The sequence below is a fragment of the Passer montanus genome, unplaced genomic scaffold (genome assembly GCF_014805655.1).
Source record: "Passer montanus isolate IOZ18808 unplaced genomic scaffold, ASM1480565v1 scaffold65, whole genome shotgun sequence".
NCBI lineage: Eukaryota > Metazoa > Chordata > Aves > Passeriformes > Passeridae > Passer > Passer montanus.
Genome location: NW_024371593.1, coordinates 3,050,396 through 3,066,121, shown reverse-complemented (window position 1 = coordinate 3,066,121; position 15,726 = coordinate 3,050,396). Strand labels below are relative to the sequence as shown.

Genomic DNA, 15,726 nt, shown 5'->3' with positions numbered 1-15,726 from the left:
CAGCCTTCAGAACACACTGTGGGCTTCAAAAGAGTGCTTGAGAACAACATTGGGTACAACATTGGGCGTGCATATTACTTAGGCAGGGCACCTTATATTTATATAAGAGATCAGGAGGTATTTACAGTCTGATATGACCTTGCCTAGCTCTGGTTAAGCACTTTACCATTAAGTTGTAGGGATCTTGGATTTGTTATTCAAGGTTACAACAGTGATGTTGCCTTGCATCTGAAGTGCTCTCTCTCTCCAGCTTTGAGGTTCTTATGTTTGCTGGCATGAAAAAGCAGTGCAATTTTACCACTAGAATAATCTGTATGGGCGTCAAGGTGCATTGGGCAGTCTCCTGTGTTTACAAGTTACTTGATTGTGCATAGTGCAGTGTTGTGGCATGAACAGCTTCTTGCTCCAAGGGTATTCTGGAAAATAGCCTCTGTCATACCTATGCCATCTCTTGGGGCTCTTGCAGTCCAGCACACAAGGAAATGCACCTTTTTATGCCAAGCAAGTGAAAAGTTCTCATGCTGGCATTGCTCTCTCCTCTTTGTGTGTACCTCCAAACCTGCAGCTTTTCACACATGCTAGGTGTGGAGCTTTGAGGATGGTCACCTGTCTGTATAAATCTGAAAGTTACTAGCCTAGGTGAGAAAAACTGGCTTATGTGACATGGTGAGACCGTCCTTTTTCAGTCAGGAGGAATGCTAAAGTGCAGCTACTGTAGGATTCTAAGGTCTGGAATCATCTCACCTTGGTGAGCTGTGCCTACTTTGGGAGCATAGCAGCCTGAATAAATGATGGGATGTGAAGCTGTATTCACTGAAAAGCTGTCTTTGAGCTGGTACTAAGTCCCTCTGACTCACAGTTAACTCACAGCATCTCAATTGTCTGCGTGGCATGTGAATGTTGTCCTGGACAGCCCTGTCTGAGGGTGGGTTGGAGCTGCTGAATTGCTTCTATTTTGGGGGGAAGGGGTGGGTTCTGCTGGCAAATGCAAAGCTGGCTATCAAACCCCATCTGTGGGAGTTTGCTGTTCTCCTGAAGCATGACAAGACATGACAGAAAATGAAAAAGCAAGCTGAGGAGATGCTTTTAGTACTAAGAATAGAGACAGAAAGCCGTGTGTTGCTAGATTGGGTAGTGTTGTTTGGGATGCTCTTTGGAAAGCACTTCCTGGGTTGTTTACAACATTTTAAAATTTAATTATTTTAAATTGCTGTCTTAATCAGGGCTCTGTCTCAGGATTGACGTGAGATGAAATAACAGTTATTTGACATTTGGGTTTGCTTGTCAGCTGTCATCATGTGACCACCAGGAAATGTGCTGCTGAACTGTAGAGACGTTTTCCATTGGGTAGCAGGAGCAAAAAAAAACCAAAAACAACCCAATGAACAAAACCTTTTGAAACTGAGATAATTAGCAATATCAGCATCTTAAATGTCGTGCTTCTGCAGTTTGATTATGTGCATGCAAAGGCTTAAGAACTGGTCATAGAGATTTACTTTCTCTGTGTTTGTGTAATCTTAACACCAAATCCCAGATTGACAGAGGAAAATAAACCAGCTTAGAGTCTGTGGAATCCTCAGAGCAATGCCAGCTTACGCTGGCCAAAGCATGAATCAGGATGCTTATCCTAGGGGAAGTATACGTGATGCTGTCTTCTGTGGCTGTGTGAAGAGAGCTACGGATCCCCACAGGGACACACAGGAAAGTTCTGTAGCATCTGTGGTGTCTCAGTAGTTAGGTTCCTCTTTGCACAGGTGATGGGCACTTGTACCTCCTGCAGAGGCTCTCCCTGGAGAAAAAGTTGTTGAGGTCAGTGGCCCTAGCCCAGGAAGGAGAGACACCTTTATGCACTTACATGGAAATATGGATATAATTAATGGGGAACCTTCTGGTGCTTCTTGGAAATGGTAAAGCTTTTTTTCTGTGGTGGAAAGAGAGGTGGAGGGGAGATGTTCTGTGCTGACATAGACGGAAATGTTCACTGGCTTGGTGGAGAAGCTGCTGAACCTGGATCAGTGCCCTCAGCAGTCACAGGGCTGTGGGATCAGGTGTCCAGAGGAGTAAGCTGGCAGCCAGAGCACCCTGCAGGACCTCTTGATGGGAGGGAAGGACCTTGTTCCTGCTGTCTGCTTGGCTCTAATAAGAGCCTTCCTTTTCTGTAAGGAAAGGTGCTCTTGCAGGCATCTTGCTGAATGAATGCAAGGGAAGCCAAGGAGCCACTTCTAGCAAAAAACAGTCCTAGCAAGGCATGTGTTTATTCTTTTGGCAGCCCACATAGACAGCAGGTGTGCAGAGCAGCTCAGTGCCCAGCCTTGCTGTCAGCCATGGCAGCAGCTGTGCAATGTCACTGGTGACAGCACAAGAGGTCTTTGGTCATTCTTCTGACCCATAGGTTCAGCACCTCTCTTGAACTTGCAGCATGTCTGACCTGTTCCACTTCTTTCTGCCTCTTAGCTCCCCAAACTCTTCAAGGCAGCTGCAAGTCCTCCGTGTAAAATAGGAGAAGCTGTTGTATGTTCTTTAGGGTCCTGTGTCTGCTTACTGATTGTGTTTGGAAGCTTAGTCCTGATAAATCAAAAAGCCTTCCTCAAATTTCTTGTTGTGTTGTTCAGTTCCAAACTCCTGCTGCCTGCTCCTGCTGCATGTCCAGTAGCTGCTGGTGGTGCTTGTTTCCTGTCTGTTGGGAGGGCTGTGTTAACTTCCAGTGCAGTGAGCTTGGATTGTACTAAGGTGTTGGGCCCCTGCTCAGTCTGTGTTTCTTCATGTTTCTCTCTGGGCCCTCCATGAAGCGCAGATGAAATGCTCCCTGGCTTGGCTGGAGAGGATTTCCACCTCTTCTGTAGTTTCTACAGAACTTGAAGAGAACCGTGCTAGGGCTGGAAATGGTAATTAGTCGTCTTTCTGGAGATGGGAATGGGTGGGCCATCTAATTACAGGACCTTTGTAAAAGGTCAGAAATGTTACTCCAAGGAGCAGTGTGAGTGGGTGGCTCCTGTTCACCTTGCTTTTTGCAATATAAACCCTGCTCGTGGCTGAATTCCAAAGTGGCCACCACTTCTCCATTGAATTCTCTGCACTTCTACACTTTTGTTGCCCAGCTCTAATACTTATTCTCTTCCTTTCTGCTAAGTGTTCTTGGGACTTGAGGTGAAAATCAGGATGTGTCTTCAGTTATGTGGGAGTCAGCAGAGCCTATGTATTTGCCTTGGGCTGTGTGCCTTGTCAAGCAGGTAGAGTGAGAGCTAGTGAAAAGGAGGGGTAGAGGAAATGATTCCATGTGGAAGGCCCTAAATAAGTCCATGTCCCTGGAAAAAGGCAGACTGTGTCCTTGAAGTGGTAGAGTCTGAGGCAGTAGAAAATCCTTTCCAAGGAGCAAGGCAATAGAGGCAATTAGTGAGCCTGGGAGTGTAGAAATGTTGCTGGAGATTGTTGTAGCCCTGCCATTTGTAGCCACAAAGGCCAGAGGAACGGAGGAGAGTTTTTGTCACTTGTGATACAACAGCTGCTTGTGGCAGGCCTGATCCTGTCCCTGGGGTTGTGCTGATCTGCAGTGCAGTGTGTTACATCAGGTGTGGGAGCTGGTCGCTTTATTAGAACCCAGGGCTTTGTGCTACCCTCTGACACTCTCCCAGAACTGAGCTGGTAATACCTTCTGGTACAGATAAAGGCCAAATCCCCAATGATGACTTCTGCCTGACAAGACCTTTGGAATCTTCAAGCTTCATGAAGTGTCTTCTGCCACTGTTTCCCAGGCTTTTAGCTGTGCTGTGCCTGGAGGATTTCTTCTGAGAATGAATCATTCTCTTCCTCTTCATACACTGAAGTTTGTGTGGATGGATATTGGTTTTGGAGGCCTTTCTTAGGCTTAGGATTTAAAGGATTGAATATCATTGTAGCATTGGAGGTTCTGGCAATCTCTTAGCTTGCCACTCCTGTGGCTTGTCTAGTTTAGCATCCTGAAGTAGAGGAGGTGACATCTGAGTGTGTAAATGAATCAGGAATCCCTTTGCATATCCCATGTTAATTACAAGGGCCAGTCTTGCTGGCTGCATTGAATGCTGCTGATTCAGTGCTGGGCCTGGCAAAAAAAAAAAAAAAAATCCAGTGTATTATGGAGGCAGAGTGTGGGTTCAGGCTGCCATAGTTATGCCATGCATGGAAAAACTTGGAGTCCTGTTTCAGAGTGGGCTGTCAGCACAGAGATTTACATTGATGTATCTATCCTAGTGTTCTTACGTAGCACGATTGGTAAAATAATCTTTAAGGGAAGCATTTAACTACTAGCTGTATTTTTGCACACAGAAGAGGTTATGTGTCAAATGTTCATCTGAACATCTGTCTTGCTGTTCTTGTTTGTGTGCTCAGCCCTGTGGGAAGGGTTGAGCAGAGGCTTTTCCCCTGCCAGGGTCTGTGCAGCCCTCTGTGAGCAGCTCCTGTCCTGCTCATGCAGTTGTTTTCAGAACCTCGGTCGTGTTTTGGCTGGGGTCCACTGCTGGTGTCTCTGGGAGAAAGATAGCATTAGTTTCTAGATTTTTCTTGCCATGGTTCCCAAGGTATGCAACCTTGTGATCTGCCTGATGCTGCTCCAAGAAAACGAGAATCATTCTAGAGCAAAATGCCAACACCCCTTGCCAGAGGACTGCTTTGGAAACTAAGCTTTGATTCTCACTTCCTTGCTGGCGTCTGCCCTGCTTATGCCAGGGCCAGTGGGGAAGAGTTTGGGGTGTAAGGTGACACTTGACCTGCCTGAGAAGGGAGGGCAAAGTGGGCCCTGCGCTCACAGGTGCACAGGGAGGGGCTTGGCGTGGATTGGAGGGGTTGGTGAGCCTTGTGAGCATGAGAGCTGGGCATGATGCAGGCTGAGAGCCAGGGGAGGGTGTCAGGGCTGTTCCTCTCCTCTGTGCTGGGGTTTTAGCAGTCACACAAGTGTACAGTGGAAAGGACAGGAAGGAAGACAGGCTGCTGTGTGACAGAGCCAGCCATGTTTCTGGTACCATCTCTGAAAGCACACAGGAAAGCTTTCTGCAGGGCTTAGGCTGATAGCTACCAAAAGCCACTACTTCTGCCTCTGTGCAGACCAGAGAAGAAAGGTAATTTCTCATTACAACATGCATTTTGGTCTCTTTCTCCCCTTCACTAGCTTTCTCTGGATGAGTACTTGCTTTTGAAAAAAATTCTTCAAATTCAGTATTATTTGGTCCAAAGTGAGTAGCAAGGATCTGAGCTTCACTCTGTCTACTCTGTGAATCCCCTTTTCTTGTCATCCCATGCTCTCTGAATTGCACTAGAGCATGGGATGACAAGAAAGGGATTGATGCATAGATGAAGATGGAACATGGCTTTCAGTTCAGTTTGCCTGGAGTCCTGAGCAGTTTTTCCTTTTCATTCACTGTAATGTCATTTAATTTCTCTAATGCTATGAACAGAAATGCAGCATTAAGCCTCATATTAGGGCATTACAGTAGGGAAAGATTAGACTAGTGGGTGTTGCTGTTGTGGTTGTGACAGAGGGATCCTGGCTGGCTGCCTGCACTGGGCTGCCTCCTGCCCTTCCTATCGATTGTTTCACAGCAGCAGCTGCCCTGTTTTCAGATTTGTGTTGCAAAAATAAGCGCTCCCGTCCTGACCGCAGAAACAAAGCAAGTCTTGGCTTGCAGAACAGCAGTGCTAGCGAGGCTTTGGTGTGCCAACACTTCTTCAAGTCCAGTGCAGAAATGTAGCTAGAGACCTCATCAAGCCTGTGAGTTCTTATGCCTGCTCCTGTACAAAGCAGAATAATGGCCTTAAGGTGAGGTATGAGTGGTGTATCTGCACTTGGGCTTGCAGGAGGGTCCTACCCTGCAGGTACCAGCTGATGCATGGGCATGTGGCAGTCACTGGGCTGCCTTGTGAGCTGCTCTGAGCAGGAGTAAAAACTGTGGCAGCTTAAAATTCATCAAGCCTGTGAGTTCTTATGCCTGCTCCTGTACAAAGCAGAATAATGGCCTTAAGGTGAGGTATGAGTGGTGTATCTGCACTTGGGCTTGCAGGAGGGTCCTACCCTGCAGGTACCAGCTGATGGATGGGCATGTGGCTGCCTTGTGAGCTGCTCTGTGCAGGAGTAAAAACCGTGGCAGCTTAAAAGCAGATCTTCATCTTATGTTCCTCATATCTAGCATGTGGCAATAGCTCTGGTTCATCTATTAACTGGAATCTAGAGCACACTAACCATATCTTTTGGCTCAAATGGGAAAAATGTCTCCTTTTGGTTTGGCTTTATTTAAACAGGTAGCATAACTGACAGATTCCCCCCCCACCAAGTTGAAATAGAAAAGCAGAAAAGCAAGCATCTTGGGACAAACATTTTAAGAGGGAGGCTTCTGGTTCTGAAGCAGTTGCAAATGATCTGCATTTGCGTAGCCCTCCTGCTGCACAGTGTGTCTTGGGCTATACAGTTTGTGTCTGGTCTGAGCATGAACAGTCTGAACGAGAAGGTAGTGTGGGCTGAGCCCTTCTTTTAGCATCTGCCTCTGGCTGCAAGAGCTGGCCTTACTTGAAAAGCTGTCTCTTTCTCTTGGTGTTTGCACTTGTCGTCCCTGTAAGGTCAGAATAGGTATTGCTGGCTGTAGTCTAACAAGGATCCCTAGGAGCTGCTCCAGTAGGGTGTCAGTGCCTCTCATTCCCGAGCAAAGGGGGAGAAACACCATTATGTACCCCTGGTGGCCAGGCTTTCTAAGAACTCTCCTTTACAAAATTGTTTGTTTGTTGAACTCTGAGAGTAAATTCCTGCACAGATCCCCTGAAGCCACAGGGAACAGCTGGTCAAGCAGTAGGACAGTCTGTAAACTGAGTGGGTGTGGTTGTGAGGGGCGTTGTGTTTACCTCCTAGGTATCACCAAAAGCAAAAATAAGTTTCCTTCCTGTATCTCTTATCTGGAGCCAAGTGAGCTGAACTGTTTCTTACCTGGTAGCAAAATAGCTGGGGAGGAGAATTGAGTGAAGACCTTAAATAAAATAAAAAATACACATCAGGACAACAAAAATTAGGGAAGTTGCAGAGGAACAGCTTGTTCTGGTACATGGTGTTTCTCAATCAAACTGGCTTACAGGAGGATGTGCACAGATGTGAAGAGAGTTGGTGCTTTTGAAGACTTCACTGCTAGCTGCCATCCCCCAGCCTCAAATGTTTGAAAATGGGTGCTTTTTAGTTGTGTCAAATAGTGGCAGTTTTACAACTTCTGGCCAGTGAGGGATATTCTTTCCACAGCCAGTGCTTTTAGGTGTCTGTCCAGGATTTCAGGTGGAAATTAAAGAGCTGTCACCAGCAATGGGGTACACCTATCACCTGAACATGTCTGATGAGGGCAGGTTGTAAAACATTGCTTTTTATTTTCTGCTGGCATGGATTTGTCTTTGGGGCCCCCTTTAACATCTCCTCAGGCTCTCTGATGGACTGTCAGAGAACATCTTGGGTCAGGTTCCCATTCAGGACAAGCTGGCCTTTGTTTAGCTTGGCTGCTTTTTGCTCTCTTGGGACAATAAGTGGAAATTATTTGAAACTAGCATGAGTGTGGAAAGTAGAACAGAAGTCTACCCAAGCAGTGGGATCTTTCACAAACTGAGGTCATTGCCACAAGAATTGGGGTTGTCCTTGGGTCACTGGCACATTGGAGTGCAGTGCTCCTTGGGATGAACAAACGGGCACTTCATGATGATCTGAGCTACCCGAGAGGAATCATCCAGTAATGTTCTCTGTTAATTATTTTCTAGATGTCAGTTTGAAAATTTCTGTTTATAGCTTTGTGGGTTTCTTTTGGGCTGGTGACAGGAGTGTGTTGTAATTAGGACTATATGATCTCCTGGGAGAGGCCAGGCAGGAAAGCATGTGCCTTGCTTACTCTCGGTACTTAGAAAAGAAGCAAGTGCAGGAGCTGTGCATGCTGAGCTGGAGCAGCTTAAGGATTTGTGCCCTGGAAGATCATGGAACAGCTCTCCTGAAACCTCTGCTCATTGTCAGAGACTGACTTTTAGCTCTTCAACATATGTGGCACAGAACAGCTGAAATAGCAAGAGACGGGCAACCGAGATAAATTAATGTAGGGGAAGATCATGCTAATAAATTCCTTCTGACTCATTCTATTCCTAAATTTACATCCAGACTGGGATCTGCCAGTGGGATAATGACAATTCCAGCAGTGTTCAGCAACCAGCTGCATTGAAAGCAAAATATGAAGATTTTAGCTGGGGACTCTTAAAAGGGACATCCGTGCTGAGTATAACACAAATGTCTCTGGAACAGAGAGCTGAGCAGAACTTAAGGAGTTCTGGAATGAGGACCGTGGTTGTAGGATACAGGACTCCTGTCCTGAAAAATCTTACAGTCAAAATAGCTTGGTCATGTGATTCCAAACTGACAAGGCGTAGGGCTGTCCAGGGCCTGGGGGAATAGCAAAAGTACCTGTGCTTCCTTCTGCTAGTTGGCTTCCTTTCAAAGCTGTTGGTGTGTTGGAGCCTTAGCTGGGTAGTGGGAATGAGGAGGGAGGAGTGTTGCTGATGTGTAGGAAGGAGTCCATTTGTTGGTGTTGAATGAGAAGCAGGTTTAGTGAGGATCTGCAGCTTCCTGCCTGCCACACTAGTCCAGGCAAGTTATGGCATCTGCAGTCTGGGGTGTGACCTCTCTGTGCTTCCTGCCAGCAGGGACAGAGTGCTGCCCCTACATCCACCAGCTCTCTGTGCTGTCCTTTGCTCTCCATCCCTGTTAGAGAACTTTTCCTTTAGGCTTGTATCCTATTTACTGTTGCACTAGGCAGGGAGTGGGAATGTCCCTGGCACAGGTGATCTTTGTGCTGACACAGAGCTGTCCCAGAGGGACCTGCAATGTCATGGGTGAGCTGCAGGGTTGAATATTCAGAATGCCCTTCTCCCTATCTAGCTTGCTCTGCTATTTTTGTCTGTGTCTTAGGCACTTTTTTCCATTTGAAATACTTGATGGGTCATCTGTGATTTTACTGGCTGGCAAATAGATACCCATATGGGCTAACATGTGGTTGACCAGGAGGCCATCATGGTGCCCTTGGTGCCAAAGCCCTGCTGCTACAGACTGGGTCTGAAGAGACCCTTCTTCCCCATTTGTCACCCCTCCTGTCGAGCAGTGTTTAAGCTTTGTGATTGTCCTCGTCCTCATGCACTGCACAGTTTGGAGTAGCCTTTGTTTACCCCAGAGCCCTTAGCAGCAGTCAAGGGTCTTCCCAGCTGCCTGGCTAACAAAGCTGTTGGTGTGTTGGAGGCTTAGCTGGATAATGGGAATGAACTGGCTAACAACAGTTTTAATGATTTATCTTCAGCTCTGCTGCCCCAGAGGCAGAGTAACAGCAGGCTGCTCTGCCGGGGTGTTTGTTTACAGTTATAAATAGCACATGCTGCTTGAATGCTTTTCAGGTTAGAGTTTAGGGGATGCCAGGCAGTACAGACTTAATTACTGAGTTGTTTTGGAGTTGAGCATGACTGATAGAGATGAAAGTCAGTTGTTAAAGGGAACCATCTAACTCTATGTCAATAAGCTAATGTGAAGCTGGGTTTGATGTAGCTCAAAAAGGAAATGTGAGTTAGCTGCCTTCAGGCTTTTCCCATGGGTGCCACTACCTTGCCCCTTGTAGCCACTGCAGATGACAAATCAGCAGAGTGGGGAGCAGCTGGCCTTTCTTTTCTGACAAGGGACGTGTTAGGGTGTTTCAGGACACAACTGTGTGATGCTCCTTTGCGTCATCACAGCTGAAATTCAGATAAGGACAATAGCCCTGCAGTACTTGGGTTTATGTATAACAACACTCACTGGGGCAGTGATGGGGGTAGGGTAAAGGGGAATGTGGATTTTCTAATGAAAATTAAGTATTCCACATACATTAATGCAACATTTTTGAGGAATATTGGCTTAGTAAATATGTATAGGGAAAGGTATTGAGTTAATTGGTTGGTGTGAGAAGAATGAAATGTTTTCACAGCAAACACTGCTAACTGTTAGGGATTGCCTTTGCCCTGTGGTATGTACCTCAATAAAGAAATATAAATTTAATTCAGCTTCTTCACATGACTCTGTGTCCTGAATCACTGGATCCATAAAAAACAATGAGAATCTTTCCTAAGGGCTGCGTTTGGTACTGGAATAGTCCTAGAAATAATTGAGAGCTGTTGGCTGACCCCTGTAGGAGTTGCCTCTCTTGACTGCCTCTAATTCAGCTGCTCCCTCTGACGGACTGCAAACAGAATTTGAGCCGGTTTTCCTGGAACAGCGCTTCTGGTAGTAACAAGATTAAAGCACTGTCACGTCTTTTCTCTCCCAAATATATTTCCAAGAGGACTTGTCATCTGTCATGGATCTTGCTACATAAACCTGGCTTCTTTGGCTGACCCCTCAGCTGACCTTATTTCCCGGAAAGCTGGTGGTACCACAGATCACCCTGTGCCCATGCCTTCCCACAGAGCAGTTCTGCATCCAGCTTTGGCGCAAGTGATTCAGCGAGTGCAACGGAATCACAGAAGTGCCTCAAAGCTCCTGTGGGTATGCATGTATGCACACGTGTATAAAAGGAACACAAAACAAAAAAAAATAAACCAAAAGAAAGTATTCAAAGAATGAATTTGCTAATCCTCAATAATCTCATTTGCCCTCCCGGGTATGAAACACTGATAGAGCAGGCAGCTGCAACTTGGGGCTCCCCTCAAATGCTGTTTCCTGGCATAGTCAGGACTTGGCTCTTGTGTTTTTTTAAGAAAACTCAAACCACTTCCAGCTTACATTTTTTGTTCAAATGGTCATAAGCTCCATTTAGTTGCAGTTGTTTTCACTATTGCTGTCACATCTTTCTGCACACTGAGATGCCAAGCCTGAAAGCATTGTTCCCTAAGCATCTCCTGGATAATCCACACTCTCCCCAGCACAGCTTTTGGACACAGGGGTCTCCCCTCAGCTGCATGCTCAACTCTCACCCACCCAGTGGGGGTTTCAACCAAGCCAACAATTCCCTGCAAGGCACTCAGTGCAGAGGATTTTTCCTTTATGGGGTCATGTGACTAAGGTGCTGGGCTGGGATTCCTTCAGTTTTTGCTTGATTGCAGTTTCTTTCGGTGTTTTTCCTCCCCTTGACAAACATGAAGGTGACTTAGGGAGCATTTTGAGTGCTGATGTCTCAGTGATTGTAAAGTATATTTCTGTGGGGCTGACTTCTTCCATGTTGGGAAGGATGTTGAACCGTGTGGCTACTATCTGAAACAGGCTGGGCTCAATGGCTTACTGCTAATTGAGTAAGTAAGATCAGAATTAGACTGCTAAACATTGCTCTAGGAGAGAAGACTGGGATTACAGGGCTAAAAATTGCTTCAGAGGGGGAACTTTGGCTTTTCTGCTAAGTTGCTACCTCACAGTGCCTAAAATCCTGACCTCAGAATCTCTGGTCATGTTCAAGGGTCCAGTTCTCTGCGTGCTTGAGCTACTGGTGTTGGTGGGTTTCCTAAGCCCAGAATCACGTTCCCAGGCTGCATCGATGGAAAACATGTTGCTGGCACACGTGTATTGCAAAAGATTGGGATGTGTCAACATAGCATTGAGGGTTTTTGCTCTTATCTCCATTGTATTTATTAACCTGGGTCTAACTTGAGTTCTTTCATTCTGCTGCCTTGTTTTTGCAATTGAGAAACTGAGTGGGAGAGCGAAATGAGGGGACTTCCAGTTGGCTTGAACTGGTAGTCTTCTGTCCTTTTCCAGGAAATGACCTTCAGTTTGATTGGAGGGGAGCCTTCATTTGTAAAAGCATGTTTTTCTCCTGATTTCTCCAATTCTCCCCTCACATGCTTCTCACATGTATGTTCCTGACACCCCTTGGAATGCAGTGATTTGCTAGTTCTTAGAGGAGCTATTGTATCTCATCATGGCTGGATGTGTGTGGAGGCAGCAGTCAGTCACTGGAAAGGGCAGCATGCTGGATGCTGTAGTGTTGTATTTTTGTTCCCTCCCATCCTCTCCTTTTTTCTTACTGGAGAGCTCTGATGTGCTTGCCAGATGGAGCTCCTGGTGACTGAGATAATGGGCTTAGCAGATACCTTCCCTTTTGTGCAGCTGGGATGTCTCCTCTTCTCAAACCCAGCTGGGTCACTGTGTGAAAGGGTAAAGCAAGTCCTGCTTGCCATCAGGGCCTAATTTAGTGCTATGAAATTGGATATGGAAGGGATGGGACACCAGAGGCTCTGCAGGAGGAACCAAGTCTCTGATTCCCTAATGGAGCTTTAGTCCCTCTTGCTCACTTGAGATGTGGCTGACATTCACAGCAGAGTTGGGATCACTTTGCTGGAAAGCACCAGCTTTCCTGTTCTGGCACTTCTGCTTACTGGCTGATGATTTGTTTTCCTGTCAGGAAAAAGATACTTACTAGAAGAGTTTTAATGGAATGTGTTTTGGAGTGGATTTATCCATAAGCTCAAAACTGTTGGAGTATCAGCCTTGTTTTCAATCTCAGTCTGTTTTCACCAGCCCTTCATTGGCCAGTGCAACAGGATCTAAAAAACAGTGTGAGGCCTTAGTCAGATGCACATGATCTTCCTTGACTTGATAAAACATAAGAGGAGGGTGGTTCTTTGTGATGGGGTGTGTGAGGGCCAAGACAGCAAACTTCCATGACTTTTATAACATCCCCTGTAAATAACCTCTTGGTTTGAGTCGTGGAGAAACCTCTGGGGAAAGCTGGGAATGAGGCTTTCCTGTGCCTAGTTTTGTAAAGGAGAAGACTGGTTTTGGTAGCATTTCATGGTGCATTTGTCTCGTTGCAGGTGAGGCCGGTGCCAGCATTATTCGGGTGTCAAAAGAAGCCCGGAAGAGGTTCTTGGGCCCACTCCACCCCTCCTTCAACATGGTGAAAACCATTCGGATGGTTTTGTCCAAGACGGTGCCAGACAATGGGCATGAGGTTGCAGCAGGACGTTTGGGTATTTCCCTGACACGGGTCTCCGATGGGGAAAATGTGATACTGTCAGACTTCAATTCCAAGGAGGAACTGATCCAGGTGAATGGACTCTTAACTGCTGGGGTGGGCAGGAGCTGCACACGCAGTTTTGTTTTGCCTTGGTCTCCAAATGTCCTTATTACTGGAGTATAATTGCCAGCACATGCCAGCATGGTGTTCTGAGAACAAGCAATAGTTTCAGTAGGCTTTGATCTGGTTGTTCAGTTCTGGATCTCTTTCTCCCTCAGGCTTGTATCTGCAGCACCTTTATCCCTGTCTACTGTGGGCTGATACCTCCAACCTTGCGTGGAGTGGTAAGTAAGATTCTAAGATGGTTCTTCATTAAATTACATACTATTGAGTAGGTTTTGGCAATGTTACTGTGTGCCTGCTGGCAGCATTTATCTGAAGAGGCACAAGAAATTCCCAAATAAACAACTCCAGCAGTGGATAGGCCTTCTTTCCACTGCTGCCTGCATCGACTATAAATGTCCTGAAGACCAGTGGATTTAACATATAGTAATATATACAGTCTGGGGAAGGGCTGGCTGGCTTAGCAGAGTGTTCTCATGGCTGCATGGTACCACACTTTGCATCACTGAGGCTCCAGCTGTCTGCATGTGGAAAGAAGTTCAGCCCAGGATAAAAGTCATGAGTGTATTCCCTCTCCCATGTGCCTGACATTTCTACAGGGCTTTAACTAGTGGTGTGGATACTGGCTCTCTTTTCCGTAGAGTTCTTCCTGTCCTTTCTCTGACAGTAATGCTCTGCTGCACACCAGAGCTTTCTTTGAATGGTGTCCAAGGCTGTCCAAGAGCAATTTATCCCTCTGTGTCTGCATGTTAGAAATGAAAATATGTGAAAGCTGTGCAGAGCTGCAGCATTTCTGGATATTGCAGTCATACTCCTGGGGTCTCCTGATTGAGCTTGGCCTCCCTTGTGCTACACAGGTTAATGATCTCGTTAAAAGGCAGAGGTTTTGCAAACTGCACAGTCAAAAGTGAGAGGAAGAACTCCTATAAAATAGGTACCCTGATTTACCACAAGTGGTCTGCCTCTGTCTGTCAGAGCACAGCATCAAACCTGCTCACTCCTATAAAATAGGTATCCTGATTTACCACAAGTGGTCTGCCTCTGTCAGAGCACAGCATCAAATCTGCTCTGATTGCTGCCTGTGTCCTAAAAGTGAGGTCAGTTTTGCTCCTGCATAATACACAGCTTGGCTGGTTTTGTCTTGTGCAAGCATGTTGGTCAGGGAAATGACCTGGAGGAGATGTCCAGTGTTATGCAGCCCTTCAGAGAAGTGACAGAATCAGTAATGGTTTGGTATTTACTCTGCAGCTGCAGCCAGGGCTTTTCCCCTTCAGCTCGTGGGACCACAGCAGTGGCTCTTGCCTTACACCTCTTTGGGGGCTAATTAAGGTCAGTGTGCCTCAGGGTGACAGAATCAGTAATGGTTTGGTATTTGCTCTGCAGCTGCAGCCAGGGCTTTTCCCCTTCAGCTTGTGGGACCATATAGCAGTGGCTCTTGCCTTACACTTCTTTGGGGGCTAATTAAGGTCAGTGTGCATCAGGAAAAAAAATCTCACCATTCTAAAACTGTGTCAACATCAGGGTTTCTGGAATGTGCAGCTGTCCTGGCACACTGAGGGATAACTTCTCATGGGAAAAGGTGGGGAGGAAATATGAGATGAGGAAATTTAATTCTTACCTCTTCCCCAGAAAAGCATAGCTCTGAAGGGGGATTGCAGATGAGGTGAGAGGTTAAATTGGGCTGGGTATGAGCTTGGGAAATTGTTTTGAAACAGAAATGCATGGTTCCTAGCATGCTTGTGGTGACTGCATTTGCCGCAGAATAAACTGACAGACTTGGAACAAGGCAATGTTTTTTCAAGGCAATGTTACTGTGTGCAAGGTGCAAAATCCATATTTTGCCTTCCTCCTAAGTTTTTTCCAGTGTTCAGTTCTCTGAGATCTGATAGTCTCATGGGGTAGATGAAGGAGATGGGAGGGGTGTTTAAAAAAACCCAACAACTTTAATACTGAGAAATCAAAAAGTCAGTAACTGACCTGCCAGCACACACAATAATTGTGAATTGTCTGCAGCATGTGGGTGAGATGAATCCCTGGCAAGGGTCACAAAGCTTATTGTCAAGTCATGCGAGCCCTGTGCATGGGATGACATGATAAGGGAATGGAAGTGGGCACCCCAGTCTGTGAACCATCCCCTAAAGCTGCTGCTGCTTGTGCCTGCAGGCAGCTGGTGGCTCCAGCCTGTGGCTCTGGGCTGTTCTGGCCTTTGCAGGAGGCTGGAGAGTGGTTACACTTGGGCTACTGGATGTTCAGGCAAATCTAAAGAAATGGCAGCTGAGCTTTACTGAGGAATGTTAGTCAGCATTGCTTGGAAGCAGTGGACCAGAGAATGGGGTGGGCAGATGTACTCCTGGATTTCTATGGAGTCAGAAGGGTTTGCCTGTCAGCTCTGTTGTAGTCGAGCCATTTTTCTAATGGCATCTGTGCAGTGATGCTGCCACCCTCAGGGAAACGTGTCTTCTGCATCCTTACTGTAAAACTAGTGTTGTCCAGCACTAAAGCTTACCTAATTTGCTTTAAACAAAAGTGCATGCTGCCTGCTTTGCTCTGTTCTGGTCCCAGTCAGCATGTTGGAATCTCATCCTTGCAAAGGGAGTCAGGCAGATGTCTCCAGCTCTAGGCTGGCTCTCAGTGGAGCAGGTTTGGGAAGAGGATGACAGTG

The 15,726-nt window shown here is 46.4% G+C and overlaps 1 protein-coding gene across 1 annotated transcript in view; it reads left to right on the top strand.

Moving 5' to 3' along the window:
- The window catches only part of PNPLA2 (patatin like phospholipase domain containing 2), a 29,535-nt gene that overhangs the window by 2,796 nt on the left and 11,013 nt on the right, over positions 1-15,726 (top strand). Inside the window, exons 2-3 of the mRNA XM_039728431.1 lie at positions 12,799-13,031; positions 13,220-13,285. Of these exons, the coding sequence (XP_039584365.1) occupies positions 12,799-13,031; positions 13,220-13,285 (299 nt within the window). The remainder of the gene's footprint in view (positions 1-12,798; positions 13,032-13,219; positions 13,286-15,726) is intronic.